The 23,638-nt window shown below is 44.1% G+C and overlaps 1 protein-coding gene across 1 annotated transcript in view; it reads right to left on the bottom strand.

Annotated features, from left to right (window-relative positions):
• Positions 1-5,137: 5,137 nt before the first annotated feature.
• Positions 5,138-23,638, bottom strand: part of LOC311102400 (lateral signaling target protein 2 homolog) — a 44,650-nt gene continuing 26,149 nt past the window's right edge. Inside the window, exons 2-14 of the mRNA XM_084143729.1 lie at positions 17,362-17,502; positions 13,783-13,920; positions 13,370-13,572; positions 13,162-13,251; positions 12,923-13,012; positions 12,739-12,840; positions 11,067-12,533; positions 10,670-10,768; positions 10,188-10,351; positions 7,035-7,145; positions 6,797-6,901; positions 6,584-6,687; positions 5,138-6,481 (exon numbers count right to left, since the gene is read on the bottom strand). Coding sequence (XP_083999855.1) covers positions 6,350-6,481; positions 6,584-6,687; positions 6,797-6,901; positions 7,035-7,145; positions 10,188-10,351; positions 10,670-10,768; positions 11,067-12,533; positions 12,739-12,840; positions 12,923-13,012; positions 13,162-13,251; positions 13,370-13,572; positions 13,783-13,920; positions 17,362-17,502 — 2,946 coding nt within the window. The 3' untranslated portion in view covers positions 5,138-6,349. The remainder of the gene's footprint in view (positions 6,482-6,583; positions 6,688-6,796; positions 6,902-7,034; positions 7,146-10,187; positions 10,352-10,669; positions 10,769-11,066; positions 12,534-12,738; positions 12,841-12,922; positions 13,013-13,161; positions 13,252-13,369; positions 13,573-13,782; positions 13,921-17,361; positions 17,503-23,638) is intronic.

Raw genomic sequence — 23,638 nt, 5'->3', positions numbered from 1 at the left:
AAACCAGGCAGGTTTTCCAATGCCTCACAAAGAAGGGCACCTACTGGTAGATGGGTAAAAAAAAAGCAGACATTGACTATCCCTTTGAGCATGGTGAAGTTATTAATTACACTTTTGATGGTGTATCAATACACCCAGTCACTACAAAGATACAGGTGTCCTTCCTAACTCAGATGCCAGAGAGGAAGGAAACTGCTCAGGGATTTCACCATGAGGCCAATGGTGACTTTAAAACAGTTACAGCGTTTAATGGTTGTGATAGGGGAAAACTAAGGATGGATCAACAACATTGTAGTTACTCCACAATACTAACCTAAATGACAGACTGAAAATAAGGAAACCTGTACAGAATAAAAATATTCCAAAACATGCATCCTGTTTGCAATAAGGTATTAAAGTAAAACTGCAAAAAAAATTGTCAAAGAAATTAACTTTATGTCCTGAATACAAAGTATTATGTTTGGGGCAAATCCAACACAACACATCACTGTGTACCACTCTTCATATTTTCAAGCATGGTGGTGGCTGAATCATGTTATTGGTATGCTAGTCATCGGCATGGACTAGGGAGTTTTTCAGGATAAAACAAAATGGAATAGAGCTAAGCACATGCAAAATCCTTGAGGGAAACCTGGTTCAGTCTGCTTTCCAAACATACATTGGGAGACAAATGCACCTTTCAACAGGACAATAACCTAAAACACAAGGCCAAATATACACTGGAATTGCTTACTAAAATGACATTGAATGTTCCTGAGTGGCCTAGTTACAGTTTTGACTTAAATCGGCTTGAAAATCTATGCCAAGACTTGAAAATGGCCGTCTAGCAATGATTAACAACGAACTTGACAGAGCTTGAAGAATTTTAAATATTGTACAATCCAGGTGTGCAAAGCTCTTAGAGACTTACCCAGAAAGACTCACAGCTGTAATTGCTGCCAAAGGTGATTTTAACATGTATTGACTTAGGGGTGTGAATACTTAGATATTAGATAATTAGATATTTCTGTATTTCATGTTCAATAAATTAGCTAAACATTCTAAAAACATGTTTTCACTTCATTCAGTCATTATGGGGTATTGTGTGTAGATGGGTGAGAGAAAAAAAATCGATTTCACCCATTTTGAGTTCAGACTGCAACAACAAAATGTGGAATAAGTCAAGGGGTATGAATACTTTCTGAAGGCACTGTATCTGTGATCAATATGGTGCACACTCATTAAAGTTATGCTGCCCTCACAGACTGCCCCTTATGTCTAAAAAAAAATTCTGAAACACAACTGTATTATATTGTATAATTGTCACCATTTGCATTCACGAATTACTGTATATAACATTTTACCATATCTAAAAATTACACATCATGGCAAATTAATTGAATAGTAATTATATCCATATCACTGTATAGGTAAGCAACCAATTGATAATAGCCAATCAAGTCTTATTTTACAGTAAATTAAATAAATAATATTTATATGAACTATTACCAACCATTTAATCGTATGAAAAAGGTCATATGCCCTGGATATTTTGCACAATAATGTTTCTTATGAATGACATACCTGAAGTTTCCAGTGAATGAAGTTAACCTCGTATCAGCCTCTTCATAGAAAACTGGTTACCCATTCTCATAGAAGTCCGCGTCTCCATTTATTTATTGACAGTGGCCGATTTCATCGACGCTTGCTACCACCACTATTTTAATGATCGCTGACTGACTGTATATCCATCCAGCATCGATCGGCTATATGGAAAAACTGTAATCAGACAAAGCATACAATCAAATGCATCCATTTATCACACATGGGTATCCATTAAAATGCTGAATTAACTTCTCGACAAACTGGAAATGTTAGATAGTTTTTAAAGTCTGCATCCAATCTGTATTTCCAGTAGACTCTCCTTCATTCACTCCGCAGCGAGTTGTCTATTCCAGCTCTCAACGTTGGACCAATCACATAAGGACTGGTTAACTCTATAAAGATTAACTATTTATTTCTCACTATCACGATCCAATAGCCCCTACACGAGTCAAATATGCAATTGTATATGCCTCAATTTAAAGTTGCCAAAATAATCCACAGTCATTTAAAATAAATGCAGTGGCTGACAATCAGGGGTTCGGGTAAAAGTCACCCCTGTAACAGATCTAGGATCAAGTTTCCCTCCCCAATTCCTGACCTTGACCATTAGGAGTAAAACTACAACACTGACCTCAGATCAGCATTGAGGCAACTTTATCCTAACCCCAGAAGAACAAGAGAAGAGTAAACTTTCAGCAATTCCCATAACATCCACTTATTAAAATGAATTATAAAAAGGAAACACTTAATTGTTAGGGGTGAGTTGCATTAATGTATGGATAACAGACTGAATAAACCTTGTTTGGACCCCAGTAATAGGGATCCTAACAAATACTGAACAACTGCATGCATACTATCAGTCAGATAGCAGACAATGAGGCATCAAATGAATAGGTGCTGCCACCCAGTGGGACTGAGATGTATCACAAGAAGCATGCTCCAAAGACATTAAATCCTTTTGGATCATGTTGTGATTGATGGTGTCTACTCTCAAGACGGTATGTATCAATGAGGAGTTGACATGTCACACCTGCCTGAGAGAATAACAAGGACATGTGTAGTAGTACAAGACAGAAATGATGATAAACACTTATTCAAAGAGGAAGTCATTTAATTTTCATGACATTTAAAACTAAATCATATTATTTCAGTTTTTCCCAATGTTTCACATAGCTCTTATTATTGAAATGTGCCTAGCCTTTACAAAATAAGAACAAGCTCTGAAGTAATAGGATATCCAGTCCTTGAATTACTGCATCATTCCTTTATACAGAAAAAGGAGTAATAGATTTAAACATTTACATAATTTCATTTTGTTCTTTATAAAATTAAAATTACATAATCTCTTAAAAGTGTCTTTATATTTTCCTCAATAAAAATAAAACTTGTAGAAGTAGTGAGTGATCTAAACTAGATGAAGCCTGAGAATTAGCTTATAAGTCAGCGCAGATTTGATATAACTGGTGCGGCCTTGAAGTGTAGAAAGCCATCGTTGTTTGAGTCAGTTATGTCAGACTGGCCATTCCTCTACCCACATCAACTCATTCTCCATTGTAACCCAGATGGGGAAGCTTCCCCTCCGCATCAGAGACGACTAGAGGAGGGAGCAAGAAGATGATGATGATGTAACAGTAGAGGAAGTGGTTATCAACTGGGAACAGTACTACATTGTGCAGAGAGGTATGGAGACGATGTATATAACCAGGTTAGGATGTAATGAAACAGTCTAGTTTAAATTTAACAACGGAATGGTATGAGACTATATCTGTAACATATTCTAACTGATTTCACTACAGATCACATATGTTTCCGCAACAGCAGCTGGTATGTAACCAAGATAATGAGAATGTACACCAATGACCTGCTTAGTGTAGTAGGAGAGGGTTGTCTCTGTTCTAGTGACAGCTGTCTAGATAAGTGTGCTATCAGTGTGACCATTGGGAGAGTTCAAATATACAGTGGGGAAAAAAAGTATTTAGTCAGCCACCAATTGTGCAAGTTCTCCCACTTAAAAAGATGAGAGAGGCCTGTAATTTTCATCATAGGTACACGTCAACTATGACAGAGAAATTGAGGAAAAAAAATCCAGAAAATCACATTGTAGGATTTTTAATGAATTTCTTTGCAAATGATGGTGGAAAATAAGTATTTGGTCACCTACAAACAAGCAAGATTTCTGGCTCTCACAGACCTGTAACTTCTTATTTAAGAGGCTCCTCTGTCCTCCACTCGTTACCTGTATTAATGGCACCTGTTTGAACTTGTTATCAGTATAAAAGACACCTGTTCACAACCTCAAACAGTCACACTCCAAACTCCACTATGGCCAAGACCAAAGAGCTGTCAAAGGACACCAGAAACAAAATTGTAGACCTGCACCAGGCTGGGAAGACTGAATCTGCAATAGGTAAGCAGCTTGGTTTGAAGAAATCAACTGTGGGAGCAATTATTAGGAAATGGAAGACATACAAGACCACTGATAATCTCCCTCGATCTGGGGCTCCACGCAAGATCTCACCCCGTGGGGTCAAAATGATCACAAGAACGGTGAGCAAAAATCCCAGAACCACACAGGGGGACCTAGTGAATGACCTGCAGAGAGCTGGGACCAAAGTAACAAAGCCTACCATCAGTAACACACTACGCCGCCAGGGACTCAAATCCTGCAGTGCAAGACGTGTCCCCCTGCTTAAGCCAGTACATGTCCAGACCCGTCTGAAGTTTGCTAGAGTGCATTTGGATGATCCAGAAGAGGATTGGGATAATGTCATATGGTCAGATGAAACTTTTTGGTAAAAGCTCAACTCGTCGTGTTTGGAGGACAAAGAATGCTGAGTTGCATCCAAAGAACACCATACCTACTGTGAAGCATGGGGGTGGAAACATCATGCTTTGGGGCTGTTTTTCTGCAAAGGGACCAGGACGACTGATCCGTGTAAAGGAAAGAATGAATGGGGCCATGTATCGTGAGATTTTGAGTGAAAACCTCCTTCCATCAGCAAGGGCATTGAAGATGAAACGTGGCTGGGTCTTTCAGCATGACAATGATCCCAAACACACCGCCCGGGCAACAAAGGAGTGGCTTCGTAAGAAGCATTTAAAGGTCCTGGAGTGGCCTAGCCAGTCTCCAGATCTCAACCCATAGAAAATCTTTGGAGGGAGTTGAAAGTCCGTGTTGCCCAGCGACAGCCCCAAAACATCACTGCTCTAGAGGAGATCTGCATGGAGGAATGGGCCAAAATACCAGCAACAGTGTGTGAAAACCTTGTGAAGACTTCCAGAAAACGTTTGACCTGTGTCATTGCCAACAAAGGGTATATAACAATGTATTGAGAAACTTTTGTTATTGACCAAATACTTATTTTCCACCATAATTTGCAAATAAATTCATTAAAAATCCTACAATGTAATTTTCTGGAATTTATTTTCTCAATTTGTCTGTCATAGTTGACGTGTACCTATGATGAAAATTACAGGCCTCTCTCATCTTTTTAAGTGGGAGAACTTGCACAATTGGTGGCTGACTAAATACTTTTTTTCCCCACTGTACTTAAGATAAATGAGCTTGGCAACAATATACAGAGGGGGGGGGGAAATAATATTGCTGCCTTAACCAACTGATGGGAGGGAAGCCTCATGAACCTCCGACTAGCAGGTGATATGCACTCCATGATTCTAACAATCCCAGATACTGTAGGTGCTGATTATGTGTGGTAGGAGGTTATGAGTTACACAGGTTAAGGTTGGGGTGGGTACGGAACAAGATCAATCGTAAAAAAACATGACATGTGACTGAAAGAGCAATGGCCACTGCCCACATTGTTATTAAAAGGGCAGACAACTTTTAGTGTCCTTTTGAGACACTGTCGCTAAAATCAAAATCCCATGTCTTTAAATGATATCACACATTCATTGCCGTTTAAAGCATTGCTGAATACTCCACACGTTTCCGTGGGAGGAATCGATACATAAAACCATTTTAGGAGTAAATGTCTTCTTTTTTTTTTTGCTTCGCTGATAGGTAGCCTGATGAGGATTGCTTTCCCCTCCTCATCCTTAAAGCATCAGGAATTACATGACAAACTCAAATTAAAACCTTTACAACCATTGTGGCCAAACAAGTGAGATCAGTGGTGCGGAGATCATCATCACTATCAACATAATTATCCTTATTTACATGTTTATTATGACTTACATTCTTTAAAGTAATCGGAGCCCTGTGAGAGCTCTGGCACAAGTGTGGGAAGCCCGCTAAAGCTTTTTTTATACACAAGCAATAAAACAGAAATGTTCCAAAGGCTTTCTCTCTCTTTTCAGCTTCAAATAGGCCCAGAAGCTGCTCCTAAAGGACTGGACCTGTCCAGAGTAGCCTTGCAACATGCCAGCACAAAACCGTATTTCCAGTATGTTGTTTCTTTCTTCTTCCTCTGCCTCCACAGACAGGCATCAGTGAGTCAGAGGAGGAGGACAGCATAGTATCAGGCCCTGTGGGTCCCTTTCAGGCAGCAGTAGCATCTCAACAACAACAGAAAGGGTCTAATCATAGTCTGTGCCTTCACATCCGACTTTATTTAATCTCTCTGCTCTCTCATCCATGTCCACCTTATTACAAAGCCTTGCCTTGCCGTGCAGTGTGATGAAGATGATCGTTAAGGTCGCTCTGTGCAGTTGGGGATTTACTTTGAATATAGCCTCATATCCTCTGGATATGCTCCTGTAGAGGCAGGGGGCAGGGAGGTGGGGGAGTCTGTTGGTACAGCAGGGGTCAGATGCCAGTCTTGTCGCTGTAGAACGGTGTGACGTGGAACATGTAGCAGTGCGTACACACCCTGACAGGCTTCACCTGGCCGTACCGCGGTAACGGGGCTGAGTGGGAGGAGCAGCGAGAGCAGAAGATCTGAAATGACACGTAGAACAAACAAGGTATATTCGATTGTTATCCATTTATTTTACATAGTACAATACTTAAAGAGATCTGTGCAGGTGTTCTTTGTGTTACCTTGCCACAGCTCCTACAGTGGTGCTTCCTGCGGATGACGGTGAAGGGGGCTTTACAGGCGATGCAGGAGTCGCATTCCTCATCAGGCACCCAGTCTGGGGGATCTACAGGGAAAAGCAGGGGCACATTAATAGTGCTGCTTGTTTATTCATGTCACTTTTCATGCATGTCATGTGTGTATGTCATTTTTGAGGAGAAATGGGAGGTGCTAACCTTCGAACTGTCCCTCCCGGGCCTTGGCTGCCAGCTCCGAGGAAGAGATGGTCTCCTGACAGAGAGCACAGTCCTCCAGCACGGCGCTGCGCAGCCCAGGACCTGCTGCACCACACAGAGCACAGCCGTGTCATAACCATGGTCATTCTGTCAATATACAGTACATTACAGAATAACATACTGGGAGAAGTACACTAAGATCCTTGACATTACTGCAAGTCAATATAAATATTCTCACCTTTCTGCTTGTCATTGTCCCCTTGCTCAGAGGTAGCCATGACTTCAAACAGTGTCTTCAGGATGCTTCGAAGGTCAGCCGCGTAGTTTGTCTGCAGTTGGTCAGCAACACCTGGGGGTCAAGGGGTCAAGAGGAATCAGTGAGATGCAAGGAAACTGTGGTGCAAATGTGGTACATATGATAAGAGCAAAGCCCAGTAGGCTAGTGTATTGTGGAACACAGTGTAAAACCTTTGGAGGTTAGTTTATTAGGATCCCTATTAGCTACTGCACATGCAGCAGCTACTCTTCCTATGGTCCACATAAAACATACAAATACATGACAAAGTACAGAACAGTTATAGACAATGATATGAAAAAATAAATATACAAATAGTTATAAACTCAGCAAAAAAAGAAACGTAACTTCACAGATCTTCATCGTAAAGGGTTTAAACACTGTTTCCCATGCTTGTTCAATGAACCATAAACAATTAATGAACATGCACCTGTGGAACGGTCGTTAAGAGATTAACAGCTTACAGACGGTAGGCAATTAAGGTCACAGTTATGAAAACTTAGGACACTAAAGAGGCCTTTCTACTGACTCTGAAAAACATAAAAAGAAAGATGCCCAAGGTCCCTGCTCATCTGTGTGAACGTGCCTTAGGCATGCTGCAAGGAGGCATGATAACTGCAGATGTGGCCAGGGCAATAAATTGCAATGTCCGTACTGTGAGACGCCTAAGACAGCGCTACAGGGAGACAGGACGGACAGCTGATCGTCCTCGCAGTGGCAGACCACGTGTAACAACACCTGCACAGGATTGGTACATCCCAACATCACACCTGCGGGACAGGCACAGGATGGCAACAACAACTGCCCGAGTTACACCAGGAACGCACAATCCCTCCATCAGTGCTCAGACTGTCCGCAATAGGCTGAGAAAGGCTGGACTGAGGGCTTGTAGGCTTGTTGTAAGACATCCAATACCGGCAACAACGTCGCCTATGGGCACAAACCCACCGTTGCTGGACCAGACAGGACAGGCAAAAAGTGCTCTTCACTGACGAGTCGCGGTTTTGTCTCACCAGGGGTGATGGTCGGATTTTCGTTTATCGTTGAAGGAATGAGTGTTACACCGAGGCCTGTACTCTGGAGCGGGATCGATTTGGAGTTGGAGGGTCCGTCATGGTCTGGGGTGGTGTGTCACAGCATCATCGGACTGAGCTTGTTGTCATTGCAGGCAATCTCAAAGCTGTGCGTTACAGGGAAGACATCCTCCTCCCTCATGTGGTACCCTTCCTGCAGGCTCATCCTGACATGACCATCCAGCATGACAATGCCACCAGCCATACTGCTCGTTCTGTGCGTGATTTCCTGCAAGACAGGAATGTCAGTGTTCTGCCATGGCCAGCGAAGAGCCCGGATCTCAATCCCATTGAGCACGTCTGGGACCTGTTGGATCGGAGGGTGAGGGCTAGGGCCATTCCCCCCAGAAATGTCTGGGAACTTGCAGGTGCCTTGGTGGAAGAGTGGGGTAACATCTCACAGCAAGAACTGGCAAATCTGGTGCAGTCCATGAGGAGGAGATGCACTGCAGTACTTAATGCAGCTGGTGGCCACACCAGATACTGAATGTTACTTTTGATTTTGACCCCCCCTTTGTTCAGGGACACATTATTCAATTTCTATTAGTCACATGTCTGTGGAACTTGTTCAGTTTATGTCTCAGTTGTTGAATCTTGTTATGTTCATACAAATATTTACACATGTTAAGTTTGCTGAAAATAAACGCAGTTGACAGTGAGAGGATGTTTCTTTTTTTGCTGAGTTTATATTCGAAAGACACCAAGGGACAACAAAAATACTATTTACACATCATTCATAATCTTATATACAGTTAAATTAGATCTTTAGAAAGAGGAGAGGCGCTGTGATACAATATGTTTTTTAACATTTGTTTTTAAAGCTAAACTTTATTTTTGCCTGAGTAACCTCTGGTGGCAGAGCATTCCAGGATGATATGGCTCTATACATAACTAAGCGATGCAATAAATCTGTTTTTGGTTTGGGTACCATGAAGAAACCCATAGTGGTGTGTCTGGTGGGGTATGGATGTCTGTTTGAAGTTAATGCAAATAGATTATACAAGTGGTTACGCATTTCCAACACACAAATGTTTCTTATAAAGACTAGAAGAGAAGTAGTGAATTTCTCCTCAACCCTCAACCATGAAAAACTATCATGCATGTTGTTGATGTTAGTTCTGTGTGCGCAGTTAAGGGCAAGCAAGGCATGCTGCTTTGTTTTGAGCCAGCTGCAACTTTGATAGGTCTTTCTTTGCTACACTTGACCATATTACCAGACAGTAATCAAGATTGGACAAGATCAAAGCCTGAACAACTAGTACAGTTGATCTGTGTGTCAAAAACACAGAACATCTTTTTATAACAGACATACCTCTCCCCATCTTCACAACAACTTTGTCAATATGACTTGACCTTCATAACTGACTATCCAATGTTGTACCTAGGACTTCAACTTCTTCAACTTGTTCAATGGTAACACCCTTTATGTAAAACTCCAGTTGAGGTTGAGGTCTAAGAGGATGGTTTTAGATGTATTTAAGACCAGTTTATTACTCATTCTGACACTGACTGTAACTCCTTGCTAAGAGTCTCAGTGAGCCCACTGGCTGTGGGTGCTGATGTGTAGTGTGCAATCATCAGCATACATAGTCATTTCAGCTTCTTGTAAGACTAGCGGCAAATCATTTGTAAAAATAGAGAAGAGTAATGGAGTACTATGGAGTGGCATGAAGAGGAGTGCACACTGATTAAAGCAATAAAAGACTGATTTCATTGTCTTTCAGAGTAAAAATAACCAAAACATGAGAAACATTGACTGATTAACCCGATCAAACCACAGATACACCCTTGGAGAGAGAGTAATATCCTTGGACAGACAGACAGACAGTCGAGAGAGAGAGAAATATCCTTGGACAGAGAGACAGTCGAGAGAGAGAGAGAGAGAGAGAGAGAGAGAGAGACAGTCGAGAGAGAGAGAGACAGTCGAGAGAGAGAGAGAGAGAGAGAGATAAATATCCTTGGACAGACAGACAGTCGAGACAGACAGACAGAGAGAGAGAGAGAGAGAGAGAGAGAGAGATACCCGATATGCAGACGAAGAGGCGGTGGATGAGGTCACTGCTGCTGTGGAAGCGCGAGCGGATCTTGTTCCTGGTGGCCATCTTAGCAGCCTGCAGGGCCAGCTGGATCTCATGGTGGTCCAGATCCTCTGACGTCCCTGAGCTCATGGTCAGACTGCTGACAGGGCTGGAGGACAGAGGGGGAGCGCACGTACGAGAGAGAGAGAGAGAGTGTGAGCAGGAGAGAGAGAGATCCAGTGAAGGGAGAGGGAGAATGGAGGGAGAGAGGCAGAGGAGGGACTGTCACATTGTCATTCTTATAAACACAGAAACACTGTTCACCAAAATATTGTCTACTGTACTTGAATATGCATCGTACTATAGGGGTTGTGGTTGATTTCAATCTCAACAATGAGTGAAATAGAGGTTAATTGCAAGGGTTATAGTAATACCATAAGCTGTAACATGGGGATGTATGAAACAGAAACACACGGCCAGTGGTTACCTGGCTGTATAAGCACTGCTGGACAGACTACATGTGGTGACAGACACACTCTCACAGTCACTACTGGAGACTGAGCTGAGAGGAGAGTCCTGAAAAAAACTGGGAATGAATCATTAAATTAAATAATAAACCGATAACATATGGGCAACATAAAACGGCATCTGTGAACGTTATGATTGGAACAAAAGTAGCATAAAGGCAAGTGCAAATAGCAACTAGAACATCAAACACAATCAACAAGTGGATGACAAGATGTGGGTTAAATTAGCCAGAGGGACGTGGAGGAAGTTTGCTTTCCACAGATATGTAAATGACTGTTGTTGAGGCCTACCTGCTTTGAAGTGGAGCGCTGAAAACACATAATCCAATCACACACCTATAGTACATGTGCTCATACCTAGTGTTGTTCTTGCTCTCTTCCTTGGACTCCCCGTCTGCCTCTCTGGTCCCCGTCCTGTCCCTGTCCCTTCCCCTGCTGGCCTGAGGCCTCCTCACTGTCCTCCACTGGTGGACACAGGGCTCTGGGGCTCCCCTTACTCCATTGGGGCTGCTGTCCTGGCCCAGGCCCTGCTGAGGTCCTGGGGCCACCACCACCTGGCACTTGTCACAGCGCTGGTCCCCTTCCTCCTCCCCTGGAGGTGGCTCTGAGGAGCAGCGGGAGGAGGGGGGCATCAGCTGGGGGGGAGAGTCCCCCTTCCCATGTAGGTTGTGTCCTGAGGAGGCCAGGCGACAGGCAGAGGACTGGATGACAGGGCTGTGTGGCGGAGGGGGCTTGCAGTGTTTGTCCAACCCCAGGCCCATCCCCAGCCCTGTGGTGTCCATAGTGAGGGTGTCATCATGGCCCTCTTCACAGCTGCCGCAGCAGACACAGGAGTTGAGCAGGCAGTGGGTGGCCACCAGGGGGCCACAGGGCTCTGTCTCTGAGGAGGAGGGGGGGTGGGGCAGGAGCAGCTTGTCCACAGCCAGCTCAGTCAGGCTGGGGGAGCCGGGGTTGAAGATGACCGTGGCCGAGAGCTTCATCCCTCCCATACGGTGTGCGATGACTTCAGCAGTCTCGCCCCCCTCCAGGCCCACCTCCCAGCCATTAGTATAGGGCAGGGGCTCCAGGCCGGGTCGCTTGGTGCTGGGGCACTGTGGGGGCAGGTTTTGGGGCTGCTGGGACGGATCTGACTGAGCGTCAGTGGGCCAGCCATTCCTGGTTGAGTCTGTCAGGGGGCCAGGCCTGCGGGGCTGAGGCGAGGAGGGCTGAGGGGCTTTGGAAGGCGAGGTCAGACGGTTGCTGGTCACAATGTCCCCTCCTGCGTCCAGGTCCTCCATGAAGAAGACTCTGTCCTCCTCCTCTTGGTAGAGACCTGTTCTGCCCCGGCCCACCAGGACCCGGAGGGGGGAGGCTTCGGTGCTGGAGCCCCCGCTGGAGCCCCCTCTGTTGGGGCGGTGGGCCGGGGACTGGCCCTGGCTGGGAGGGGACAGCAGCGTGGACATCTCGTCCCCCACACGGTACACCATCATGTTGAGCTGTTCGATCTCTTCCTCATCATATTGCATTGAGCATGCCAGGTCTGCCTCCTCCACCTCCTCACACAGAGAACCCTGCTCCTTCGCCCGCTTCACCTCCTCCCACTCCCGGTCCTCCTCCTGGATGTGGGAAATGCACAGAGACAGCACCTCCTGCTGCTGCTCCTTCTCGCTCCCCCCCTCGGGTGTGTCGCTGGTGGGGCTGCTGGATGAGGGGGGGTCTGGGGTGATGGTGGGGGCTGGGGTGGGGGGGCGCTCAGGGACCAAAGGGAACTCCCCGTCCTGAGAGATACAAAGGCTCCGCTCCAGCGTCAACAACTCCTCCTCTGACAGGGTCTGCAGCAGGTCCCTATGGGAATAACACAACCTTAACAACATACTTACCAGCCTAAAAAGATCACTCAATGAGGATGATAGTGCGCCATGACCTTTAGATTGTTTGCCCAGGTTCTTGAGACTGACGTTCAAAAGATTGTTGTGAAGATTGACAGCGCTATTTTCTACCTATGATTAAATACAGAGGACAATCTATATGTGTATCCTCTTAACGGTACCTGATCTTCTTCAGTAAAGTGCGAAAAGGCCGGAGGAGCTCAGACATGTCCTCTGGTTTCCTATCCAGGTTAAGCGGACCTTCACAGTACACCACCAGACCACTGAGGGACAGACAGGGGGATTATAACATGTTATTACTATCAGAGAGTTCTAGGAAGAAGAGGAAGAGGAGAAAACACTTACCACACAATGGCTAGTCTGGGGATGGTAAACATCAGAGCGGGTTCATAGTCATCGATCATGTCTTGGCTGAGATAGCCCAGCTTGAGTGCCCTGAGACAAACAACAAAGATGAGAGGCTGTGAAATAATACTGGCCAACCAAAACCCTGCATGCATGGAGTACCATGTCTGAAACTTCCTGGACTTTCCCATGTGACATCACTCGTCTCTATACCTCTGTGGCCTCCCCATACAACTCACCTCTCCACAGTCTCACAGAAGAGCACAATCACCTCCTGCTGAACATAGTATTCTTTGGAAGACTTCACAGGCACCATGGCTGACACATAGCTGACAGAAGAGGAGATAGAGGGAATTGTGTAAAAAATAAAAAATAAACGTAAATACAATCAAATATGTTGTAGTTGATGATGTCCAAAACCTAAAGATGTTGATGTCCTATAGCTACCTGAGCTCAAACTCAGCGAAGAGGCTGTCGAAGTGGCGCAGCGCGTCCCTCATGCGGTCGGTGTAGAAGTTGAGGTCTCTGAGGGCCTGGTCTCGCGTGATGTTGCGGACCTCCTCCAGACTACGGGTCAGGTCCTTGGCTAGAGGCCTCATGGCCATGCTCTCTAGCTCCCTGTTCATGATGATGGAGCCTGCAGCCAGACACTACACACACAGATGGAGAGAGAAGGGAATGACTGGAGTTATTTATCCAGGTTAGTCTCATTAAGACTTGTTGTCTATGTGCAAGGGATTAACACAAGGAATAATGAGTTCGGCTATATAACGATACACCTTTACATAGCGAGAACTTCTTTAAGAGTGCCTATAGTTATTGTGGTGTGAGATGATACTGGACGGCATACAGTACAGTACCTCAGCCCCAAACCACAGCTGTCCTGCCAGGTTGTCATGGCGAATCTCCTCTGGGAACTTGACACAGAAGTCTCTGTTGGCTCTGTCACCAGGGATACATTCATCCATGATCTGGTTGATAATGTTCAACACATTGTCCTGCAGACACAGGGAGTGACTAAATTAGTGGATAAATGTACTGAATGAAAAAGGCCAGTCAATATATTTTTTCCTGTTGGGTGAACGACTGGAAACAGAGCAAAAGAACACATGTTTTCTAATAATGTTTCACAAACTACTCATGTAAATCCTCTAACTCAATATCACCCTCTACATGTAGTGTCTTGAAGACATGCACCGGACATTTTGCAGCTACTAAGTATTTTTTTAACTTCCCGCTTTGAGCTGGATTTGTCAATGTGTAGTTCATATGCATAATCTATGAGCAGAATTACTCTCTTACCTCAATTTGCCACGAAATCCCTAGCTAGCAAGATGCACACACAGCAGAGCGAGAAAGAGACCAATGACGTGGTGTACATATCTGCACATACTGTACGTGACGTAGTACGCCATTTTCGGGGACCACTTTTGTCTCCTAAGCGCTACTTTCAGAACTACTGGCGAAAAGGTATACAACTGTACCGGAGAATCCCTTTAAACAGGGAATAGGCTGAAAACAATTAGACAGACCCATGGCCAGAACGGTCACATTATAGCCCTCAGTCACAACTTAATTCCCCCTCAATAAAAAAAAAACACAACTAAATCCCATAATTGCAGCGGTGCAAACACATTGGCACACACAGCGAGAGCTAATCAAGAGCTTGTGTGCCGCTGGCATGTACAACAGCTATAACAATGACTTACAATGAGCCTGCCTCTCTCTCTCTCTCTCTCTCTCTCTCTTCTCTCTCTCTCTCTCTCTTCTCTCTCTCTCTCTCCTCTCTCTCTCTCATCTCTCTCTCTCTCTCTCTCTCTCTCTCTCTCTCTCTCTCTCTCTTCTCTCTCTCTCTCTCTCTCTCTCTCTCTCTCTCTCTCTCTCTCTCTCTCTCTCTCTCTCTCTCTCTCTCTCTCTCTCTCTCTCTCCTCTCTCTCTCTCTCTCTCTCTCTCTCTCTCTCTCTCTCTCTCTCTCTCCTCTCTCTCTCTCTCTCTCTCCTCTCTCTCTCTCTCTCTCTCCTCCCTCCCTCCCTCTCTCTCTCTCTCTCTCTCTCTCTCTCTCCCTCCCTCCCTCCCTCCCTCCCTCCCTCCCTCCCTCCCTCCTCCCTCCCTCCCTACCTCCCCCCCCCTCTGGCCATAGTATTGTATGGTACACTACAGCTAGGTCTAATCTTGACCACTATCAGCCCTCATCACAGAAAATGACATTGGGATGATACCTACAGTAGCTGCAGATCGAGAGCTTGCTCGCTCTACACTCCTACCCTCTAGGTTTCTGCTTTGCTCTCTCTTCTTTTATCTCTTTTACTGTTAATCTGTCTCTGTCTCCTTCCCTCGCTCCCTATCCGCTCCTGCAGTCCATGCAGTGAGAGCAACCACGCCAACATAACTTGAGCAGCTTGGCACCCCAGTGAAGCCCATGGCCACGAATAAGGAGCTCATAAGAGCTACATTAGGGTCGAGCAGACAACTCTGCACAGTCAGACCACTTGCCTTCCATTCTGGGGTTCTCAGGTATACAGGGTATTATGAAAGCATGCTGGTAACATTGTGTTTCTTGTCTTCACGAGGTAGCCTAAACCAAAATACTTTTCTAACCATGGGATTTAAAAGTATAGCAAATATATTACACATTAAACTGCAACTTGAAAAGTGAAAGTGTTTCGCATTACTGAGTGTGTAAGCAAAACACTGACTGAGACTAAGAGGCAGCGCAGCTTCCCTGAAGCATTCTTATTTTCCTTTAGGGGGAGATATGGAATGAGCCAAACCCGGAATGATATTTCTCAGTTGCTGAAAATGTCCTGCAGTCAGCTAAAAGCCTTTCTTTCGTTTTACGAAGCACATCATAATGTACAGCTAACACACAGACCACAGCACGGCGTGGTCAATTTAAAGCTGCAATATGTAACTTTTTGGGTGACCCCACCAAATAGAAGTGTGTGTTAAAGATCTGTCATTCTCATTGAAACCAAGTGTAAGAAGCGGTACATCTGTTCTGTGTGCTATTTCTATGCTTCCCGTTTTTAAGTTTAGTGTTTGCATATTTTACTTTCGGTTTTGTACACCAGCTTCAAAACAGATGAAAATACAATATTTTTGGTTATGGAAAATATATTTCACAGTACAATGATTCTCTACACTATACTTGCTTGTTTTGTCACATAAACTGAAATTAGGCGAACTATTAGAATTTTTGCAACAAGGAAATGGCGGAGAGATATCTGCATAGTGCATCTTTAAGGTGTCAATGAAGCGAGCGAAAGACGAAGAGAGGAGGGCCAATGAGAGCATGGAATGGAGAAAGGGAGCAAGGAGGTGGGTGGGAGGGAGGGATAGAGAGAGAGAAATTGAAGAGAGGGAAAGCAGATAGATATCAAGTAGTGACCTTATTAGAAGCACCCCCCCCCCCCCCCCCCTCAGGGCCCTGGGTGCACTAGGCTCATGCATGGTGGTGGGCCTGCTAACGACCTCTCTCAGTCTGCCCCCCTGAACATCACCCCAGCAGGCAGCAGCCATCAACTCACACAGTCCCGACCCCACACGCCTCACCACATATCTGGAGGATGAATAGTATATAAATGTCAAAGTCCCCCGACTCCAAATCGACACAATGGCCTACCATCTGTCATGTGACAGGTCTCAGACAGAGACAAATACAGTATGTTTGTGTGGCGGATAACCTTTATCTCCTGTCAAGCATGCTAATATCCTATAGTTGATATACATAACATTGACATATCAAGTCATACAACAACAACCTGACAGTCAACACTTCACTCTGACCCCATACTGCCTGAAAACATCAAACCAGGTGTGTCATGATATAATATCTCTAGATAAAAGCCTTCCAAAGATGTCACTCATCCAAGCATTCAGTCCTGACCTAGATAACAGCAACACAACCTACTCACAACCTGATAAGGGCAAACAAAACAACAACAAAATGTGACAAGATAATCACCTGCTTCCACCCAGAGGGACTCCTTATCTCACCTTGTCCCTGTGAGCCGGATTGATTTAAGGGCCCGTCCAATCATACAACCCCTACCATATTAGCCAACCATATCAGGCTTTTTGTGGTTCAAACTCCACTCAGGAGTAAAAAATAAATGATCCTCTAAACTCAAAAACACATCCATTTAACGGGCAAACACTTGAATTCTTGTAGTAGTTTTAAACATTTGAGGTCAAACTCAAACTTCAATACTTGAACTCTCACTCACTTTGCTTGGCGGATTATTTAAGTGCTCGCTGTCAAAAAGGGTTATAGCATTACCTCATAAAATGTCTGTGATGGATTTGTATTAATTGATGGAGTTTGAAGTCAAAGAAATTAGAAACATGGCGAAACGAAACTATAAAAGACTTGCTCTAGAATTGTAGCCCTAGTCCGAGGGTATTCAAATGAACCAGTGTCAGTCCCTATAGATTCTTACCTGACAGGATCTGAACTGGTTGACCAGCAGGGTACACCTCTGAGGGTCCTTCCTGCCATCCAGGCTGTCCAGTTCTGTGGCCACTTGGTTGAGCTCCTCATCAGCATAGTAGAACTGGGCCAGGAGCTGAGGGTCCGTCCTCTGCAGAGAGAGCGATGGAGAGGAGAGGTTAAATAAAGGACTTCACATGTAGAGAGTAGACGTAGAGTTTTTGGGACCGAGAGACTGAAAAACAGCTTCTATGTCAAGGCCATCAGACTGTTAAATAGTCACCACTAGCCGACTCCCACCCAGTACCCTGCCCTGAACTTTAGTCACTGTCACTAGCCGGCTACCACCCGGTTACTCTACCATGCACCTTAGAGGCTGCTGCCCTACGTACATAGTCATGGAACACTGGTCACTTTAAATCAATGTTATATACTGTATTCTAGTGAAGGCCTATCCTATTCAACTATAACTATTGACGGACATACAGTGAGGGAAAAAAGTATTGGATCCCCTGCTGATTTTGTACGTTTGCCCACTGACAAAGAAATTATCAGTCTATAATTTTAATTGTAAAAAAAATCCAGAAAAACAAATGTCAAAAATTGATTTGCATTTTAATGAGGGAAATAAGTATTTGACCCCCTCTCAATCAGAAAGATTTCTGGCTCCCAGGTGTCTTTTATACAGGTAACGAGCTGAGATTAGGAGCAGACTCTTAAAGGGAGTGCTACTAATCTCAGCTTGTTACCTGTATAAAAGACACCTGTCCACAGAATCAATCAATCAATCAGATTCCAAACTCTCCACCATGGCCAATACCAAAGAGCTCTCCAAGGATGTCAGGGACAAGATTGTAGACCTACACAAGGCTGGAATGGGCTACAAGACCATTGCCAAGCAGCTTGGTGAGAAGGTGACAACAGTTGGTGCGATTATTCGCAAATGGAAGAAACACAAAATAACTGTCAATCTCCCTCGGCCTGGGGCTCCGTGCAAGATCTCACCTCGTGGAGTTGCAATGATCATGAGAACGGTGAGGAATCAGCCCAGAACTACACGGGAGGATCTTGTCAATGATCTCAAGGCAGCTGGGACCATAGTCACCAAGAAAACAATTGGTAACACACTGCGCCATGAAGGACTGAAATCCTGCAGCGCCCGCAAGGTCCCCCTGCTCAAGAAAGCACATATACATGCCCGTCTGAAGTTTGCCAATGAACATCTGAATGATTCAGAGGAGAACTGGGTGAAAGTGTTGTGGTCAGATGAGACCAAAATTGAGCTCTTTGGCATCAACTCAACTCGCCGTGTTTGGAGGAGGAGGAATGCTGCCTATGACCCCAAGAACACCATCCCCACCGTCAAACATGGAGGTGGAAACATTATGCTTTGGGGGTGTTTTTCTGCTAAGGGGACAGGACAACTTCACCGCATCAAAGGGACGATGGACGGGGCCATGTACCGTCAAATCTTGGGTGAGAACGTCCTTCCCTCAGCCAGGGCATTGAAAATGGGTCGTGGATGGGTATTCCAGCATGACAATGACCCAAAACACACGGCCAAGGCAACAAAGGAGTGGCTCAAGAAGAAGCACATTAAGGTCCTGGAGTGGCCTAGCCAGTCTCCAGACCTTAATCCAATAGAAGATCTGTGGAGGGAGCTGAAGGTTCGAGTTGCCAAACGTCAGCCTCGAAACCTTAATGACTTGGAGTAGATCTGCAAAGATGAGTGGGACAAAATCCCTACTGAGATGTGTGCAAACCTGGTGGCCAATTACAAGAAACATCTGACCTCTGTGATTGCCAACAAGGTATTTTGCCACCAAGTACTAAGTAATGTTTTGCAGAGGGTTCAAATACATATTTCCCTCATTAAAATGCAAATCAATTTATAACATTTTTGACATGCGTTTTTCTGGATTTTTTTGTTGTTATTCTGTCTCTCACTGTTCAAATAAACCTACCATTAAAATTATAGACTGATCATGTCTTTGTCAGTGGGCAAACGTACAAAATCAGCAGGGGATCAAATACTTTTTTCCCCTCACTGTATACTATTCCTCAGATACAGTGGGGGAAAAAAGTATTTAGTCAGCCACCAATTGTGCAAGTTCTCCCACTTAAAAAGATGAGAGAGGCCTGTAATTTTCATCATAGGTACACGTCAACTATGACAGACAAATTGAGGAAAAAAAATCCAGAAAATCACATTGTAGGATTTTTTATGAATTTATTTGCAAATTATGGTGGAAAATAAGTATTTGGTCAATAACAAAAGTTTCTCAATACTTTGTTATATACCCTTTGTTGGCAATGACACAGGTCAAACGTTTTCTGTAAGTCTTCACAAGGTTTTCACACACTGTTGCTGGTATCTTGGCCCATTCTTCCATGCAGATCTCCTCTAGAGCAGTGATGTTTTGGGGCTGTCGCTGGGCAACACGGACTTTCAACTCCCTCCAAAGATTTTCTATGGGGTTGAGATCTGGAGACGTTGCCCGGGCGGTGTGTTTGGGATCATTGTCATGCTGAAAGACCCAGCCACGTTTCATCTTCAATGCCCTTGCTGATGGAAGGAGGTTTTCACTCAAAATCTCACGATACATGGCCCCATTCATTCTTTCTTTTACACGGATCAGTCGTCCTGGTCCCTTTGCAGAAAAACAGACCCAAAGCATGATGTTTCCACCCACATGCTTCACAGTAGGTATGGTGTTCTTTGGATGCAACTCAGCATTCTTTGTCCTCCAAACACGACGAGTTGAGTTTTTACCAAAAAGTTCTATTTTGGTTTCATCTGACCATATGACATTCTCCCAATCCTCTTCTGGATCATCCAAATGCACTCTAGCAAACTTCAGACGGGCCTGGACGTACTGGCTTAAGCAGGGGGACACGTCTGGCACTGCAGGATTTGAGTCCCTGGCGGCGTAGTGTGTTACTGATGGTAGGCTTTGTTACTTTGGTCCCAGCTCTCTGCAGGTCATTCACTAGGTCCCTCTGTGTGGTTCTGGGATTTTTGCTCACCGTTCTTGTGATCATTTTGACCCCACGGGGTGAGATCTTGCGTGGAGCCCCAGATCGAGGATGATTATCAGTGGTCTTGTATGTCTTCCATTTCCTAATAATTGCTCCCACAGTTGATTTCTTCAAACCAAGCTGCTTACCTATTGCAGATTCAGTCTTCCCAGCCTGGTGCAGTCTACAATTGTGTTTCTGGTGTCCTTTGACAGCTCTTTGGTCTTGGCCATAGTGGAGTTTGGAGTGTGACTGTTTGAGGTTGTGGACAGGTGTCTTTTATACTGATAACAAGTTCAAACAGGTGCCATTAATACAGGTAACGAGTGGAGGACAGAGGAGCCTCTTAAAGAAGAAGTTACAGGTCTGTGAGAGCCAGAAATCTTGCTTGTTTGTAGGTGACCAAATACTTATTTTCCACCATAATTTGCAAATAAATTCATTAAAAATCCTACAATGTGATTTTCTGGATTTTTTTCCCTCAATTTGTCTGTCATAGTTGACGTGTACCTATGATGAAAATTACAGGCCTCTCTCATCTTTTTAAGTGGGAGAACTTGCACAATTGGTGGCTGACTAAATACTTTTTTTCCCCACTGTATATTACATATCTATCCATATACTGTCCATATTGTCTATACATCTCATCACATACAGTATATATACGCTACCAGTCAAAAGTTTGGACACACCTACTCATTCAAGGGTTTTTCTTTATTTTTACTATTTTTCACATTGTAGAATAATAGTGAAGACATCAAAACTATGAAATAACACACATGGAATCATGTAGTAACCAAATAAGTGTTAAACAAATCAAAATATATTTTATATTTGAGATTCTTCAAATAGACACCCTTTGCCTTGATGACAGCTTTGCACACTCTTGGCATTCTCTCAACCAGCTTCATGTGGTCCTCTGTAGCTCAGCTGGTAGAGCGCGGCGCTTGTAACGCCAAGGTAGTGGGTTCGATCCCCGGGACCACCCATACACAAAAAAAATGTATGCACGCACGACTGTAAGTCGCTTTGGATAAAAGCGTCTGCTAAATGGCATATTATTATTATTTTATTATTATAGTCACCTGGAATGCATTTCAATTAACAGGTGTGCCTTGTTAAAAGTTCATTTGTGGAATTTATTTCCTTCTTAATGCGTTTGAGCCAATCAGTTGTGTTGTGACATGGTAGGCGGGGTATACAGAAGATAGCCCTATTTGGTAAAAGACCTAGTCCATATTATGGCAAGAACAGCTCAAATAAGCAAAGAGAAACAACAGTCCATCATTACTTTAAGACATGAAGGTCAGTCAATACAGAACATTTCAAGTGCCGTCAGTCGCAGAAACCATCATGCGCCATGATGAAACTGGCTCTCATGAGGACCGCCACAGGAATGGAAGACCCAGAGTTACCTCTGCTGCAGAGGATAAGTTCATTAGAGTTACCAGCCTCAGAAATTGCAGCCCAAATAAATGCTTCACAAAGTTCAAGTAACAGACATCTCAACGTCAACTGTTCAGAGGGGACTGTGTGAATCAGGCCTTCATGGTCAAATTGTTGCAAAGAAACCACTACTTAAGGACACCAATAAGAAGAAGAGACCTGCTTGGGCCAAGAAACACGAGCAATGGACATTAGACCGGTGGAAATGTGTCCTTTGGTCTGGAGTCGAAATGTGAGATTTTTGGTTCCAACCGCCGTGTCTTTGTGAGACGCGGTGTGGGTGAACGGATGATCTCTGCATGTGTAGTTCCCACCGTAAAGCATGGAGGAGGAGGTGTTATGGTGTGGTGTGCTTTGCTGGTGACACTGTCTGTGATTTATTTTGAATTCAAGGCACACTTAACCAGCATGGCTACCACAGCATTCTGCAGTGATACGCCAAACCATCTGGTTTGGGCTTAGTGGGACTATCACTTAATTTTCAACAGTACAATGACCCAAAACACCTCCAGGCTGTGTAAGGGTATTTTACCAAGAAGGAGAGTGATGGAGTGCTGCATCAGATGACCTGGCCTCCACAATCCCCCGACCTCAACCCAATTAAAAATAAAGAAAAACCCTTGAATGAGTAGGTGTGTCCAAACTTTTGACTGGTACTGTGTGTAATATATATATATATATATATATATATATATATATATATATATATATATATATATATATATATTCTGACATTGCTCATCCTAATATTTCTATATTTCTTAATACCATTCTTTTACTTTTTAGATTTGTGTGTATTGTTAGATATTACTGCACTGTTGGAGCTAGGAAAACAAGCATTTCGCTACACCCACAATAACATCTGCTAAATGTGTATGCAACCAATACAATTTGATTTGATTTTAAATAAAGCACTTAAATCTCCTCTACTCTATATTCCAGTTACAATGATAGGTCATCTGGTGTTTTCCACTTAATTGACGACAACAAAAGACATAATACCATAAAAACAGGATTACGGACGAGTGAACATGTAAGACATGTATGAGCACAAGGACGGTGAAATGGATGAAAACAGGCTGGGTTCTAAGAGGGTAGGACGTTAACAGATGGTTCATATTGTCTGTTCTCTCCCCAGAAGAGCAGGCGTAATTAGAGAGCTTGGCCCTGGTAAAGGATTTGTGTCATTCTCTCACACTGTGTGCTGTTCTGTGGGGAAGAGCACAGCACAGCAGATCATTCCACTGCTGAGCAGAGCACATGCACAGCCACGCCACTCAGAGAGGGAGAGAGAGAGAGGTGCTGAAGAATAGGGAGGGGGGAGCAGGTGGGGAACATTAAAATGTTAACGTTATGAAAACATAACAAAGGATTGATGCGCCATCATCACCAGCAGACCAAAATAAATAGTAGCGTAGCTCCCCCTCGCTAAGGGAACCTGACAACACAGACTGAAAGGAATACTACTGTGGATATTTTTCCAAATGTCCCTTATATAAGAAATCACCCACATACAGTATAATGATGTTTTCTGGAGCCTCATAAGCTGTTTTCCCTAGTCAGTCTGATCCCTAATAGTGTGACGCTCTCCTGTGGTCTGAGACCAGGCTGAATATGATGTACTGTTCCTTTCCCGCACTCCAAAGGTGGTATGGAGGTACTGACAAAACACACACACACGTACCCATGCACACACGTAAGCACCCACACCCACATTATACAGTACAGATCATATCATCGTTGAATAGTAAGCAGGAAACTGAGCTCTGCTATGGAGGACAAATAAAATGTTTCACACTTATCGAGTGTTCTTTCTCAACAAG

The sequence above is a fragment of the Coregonus lavaretus genome (assembly GCF_964263955.1).
Source record: "Coregonus lavaretus genome assembly, chromosome: 27".
NCBI lineage: Eukaryota > Metazoa > Chordata > Actinopteri > Salmoniformes > Salmonidae > Coregonus > Coregonus lavaretus.
The sequence above is the reverse complement of the archived record's forward strand: the minus strand, read 5'-3'. Positions and strand labels throughout refer to the sequence as shown.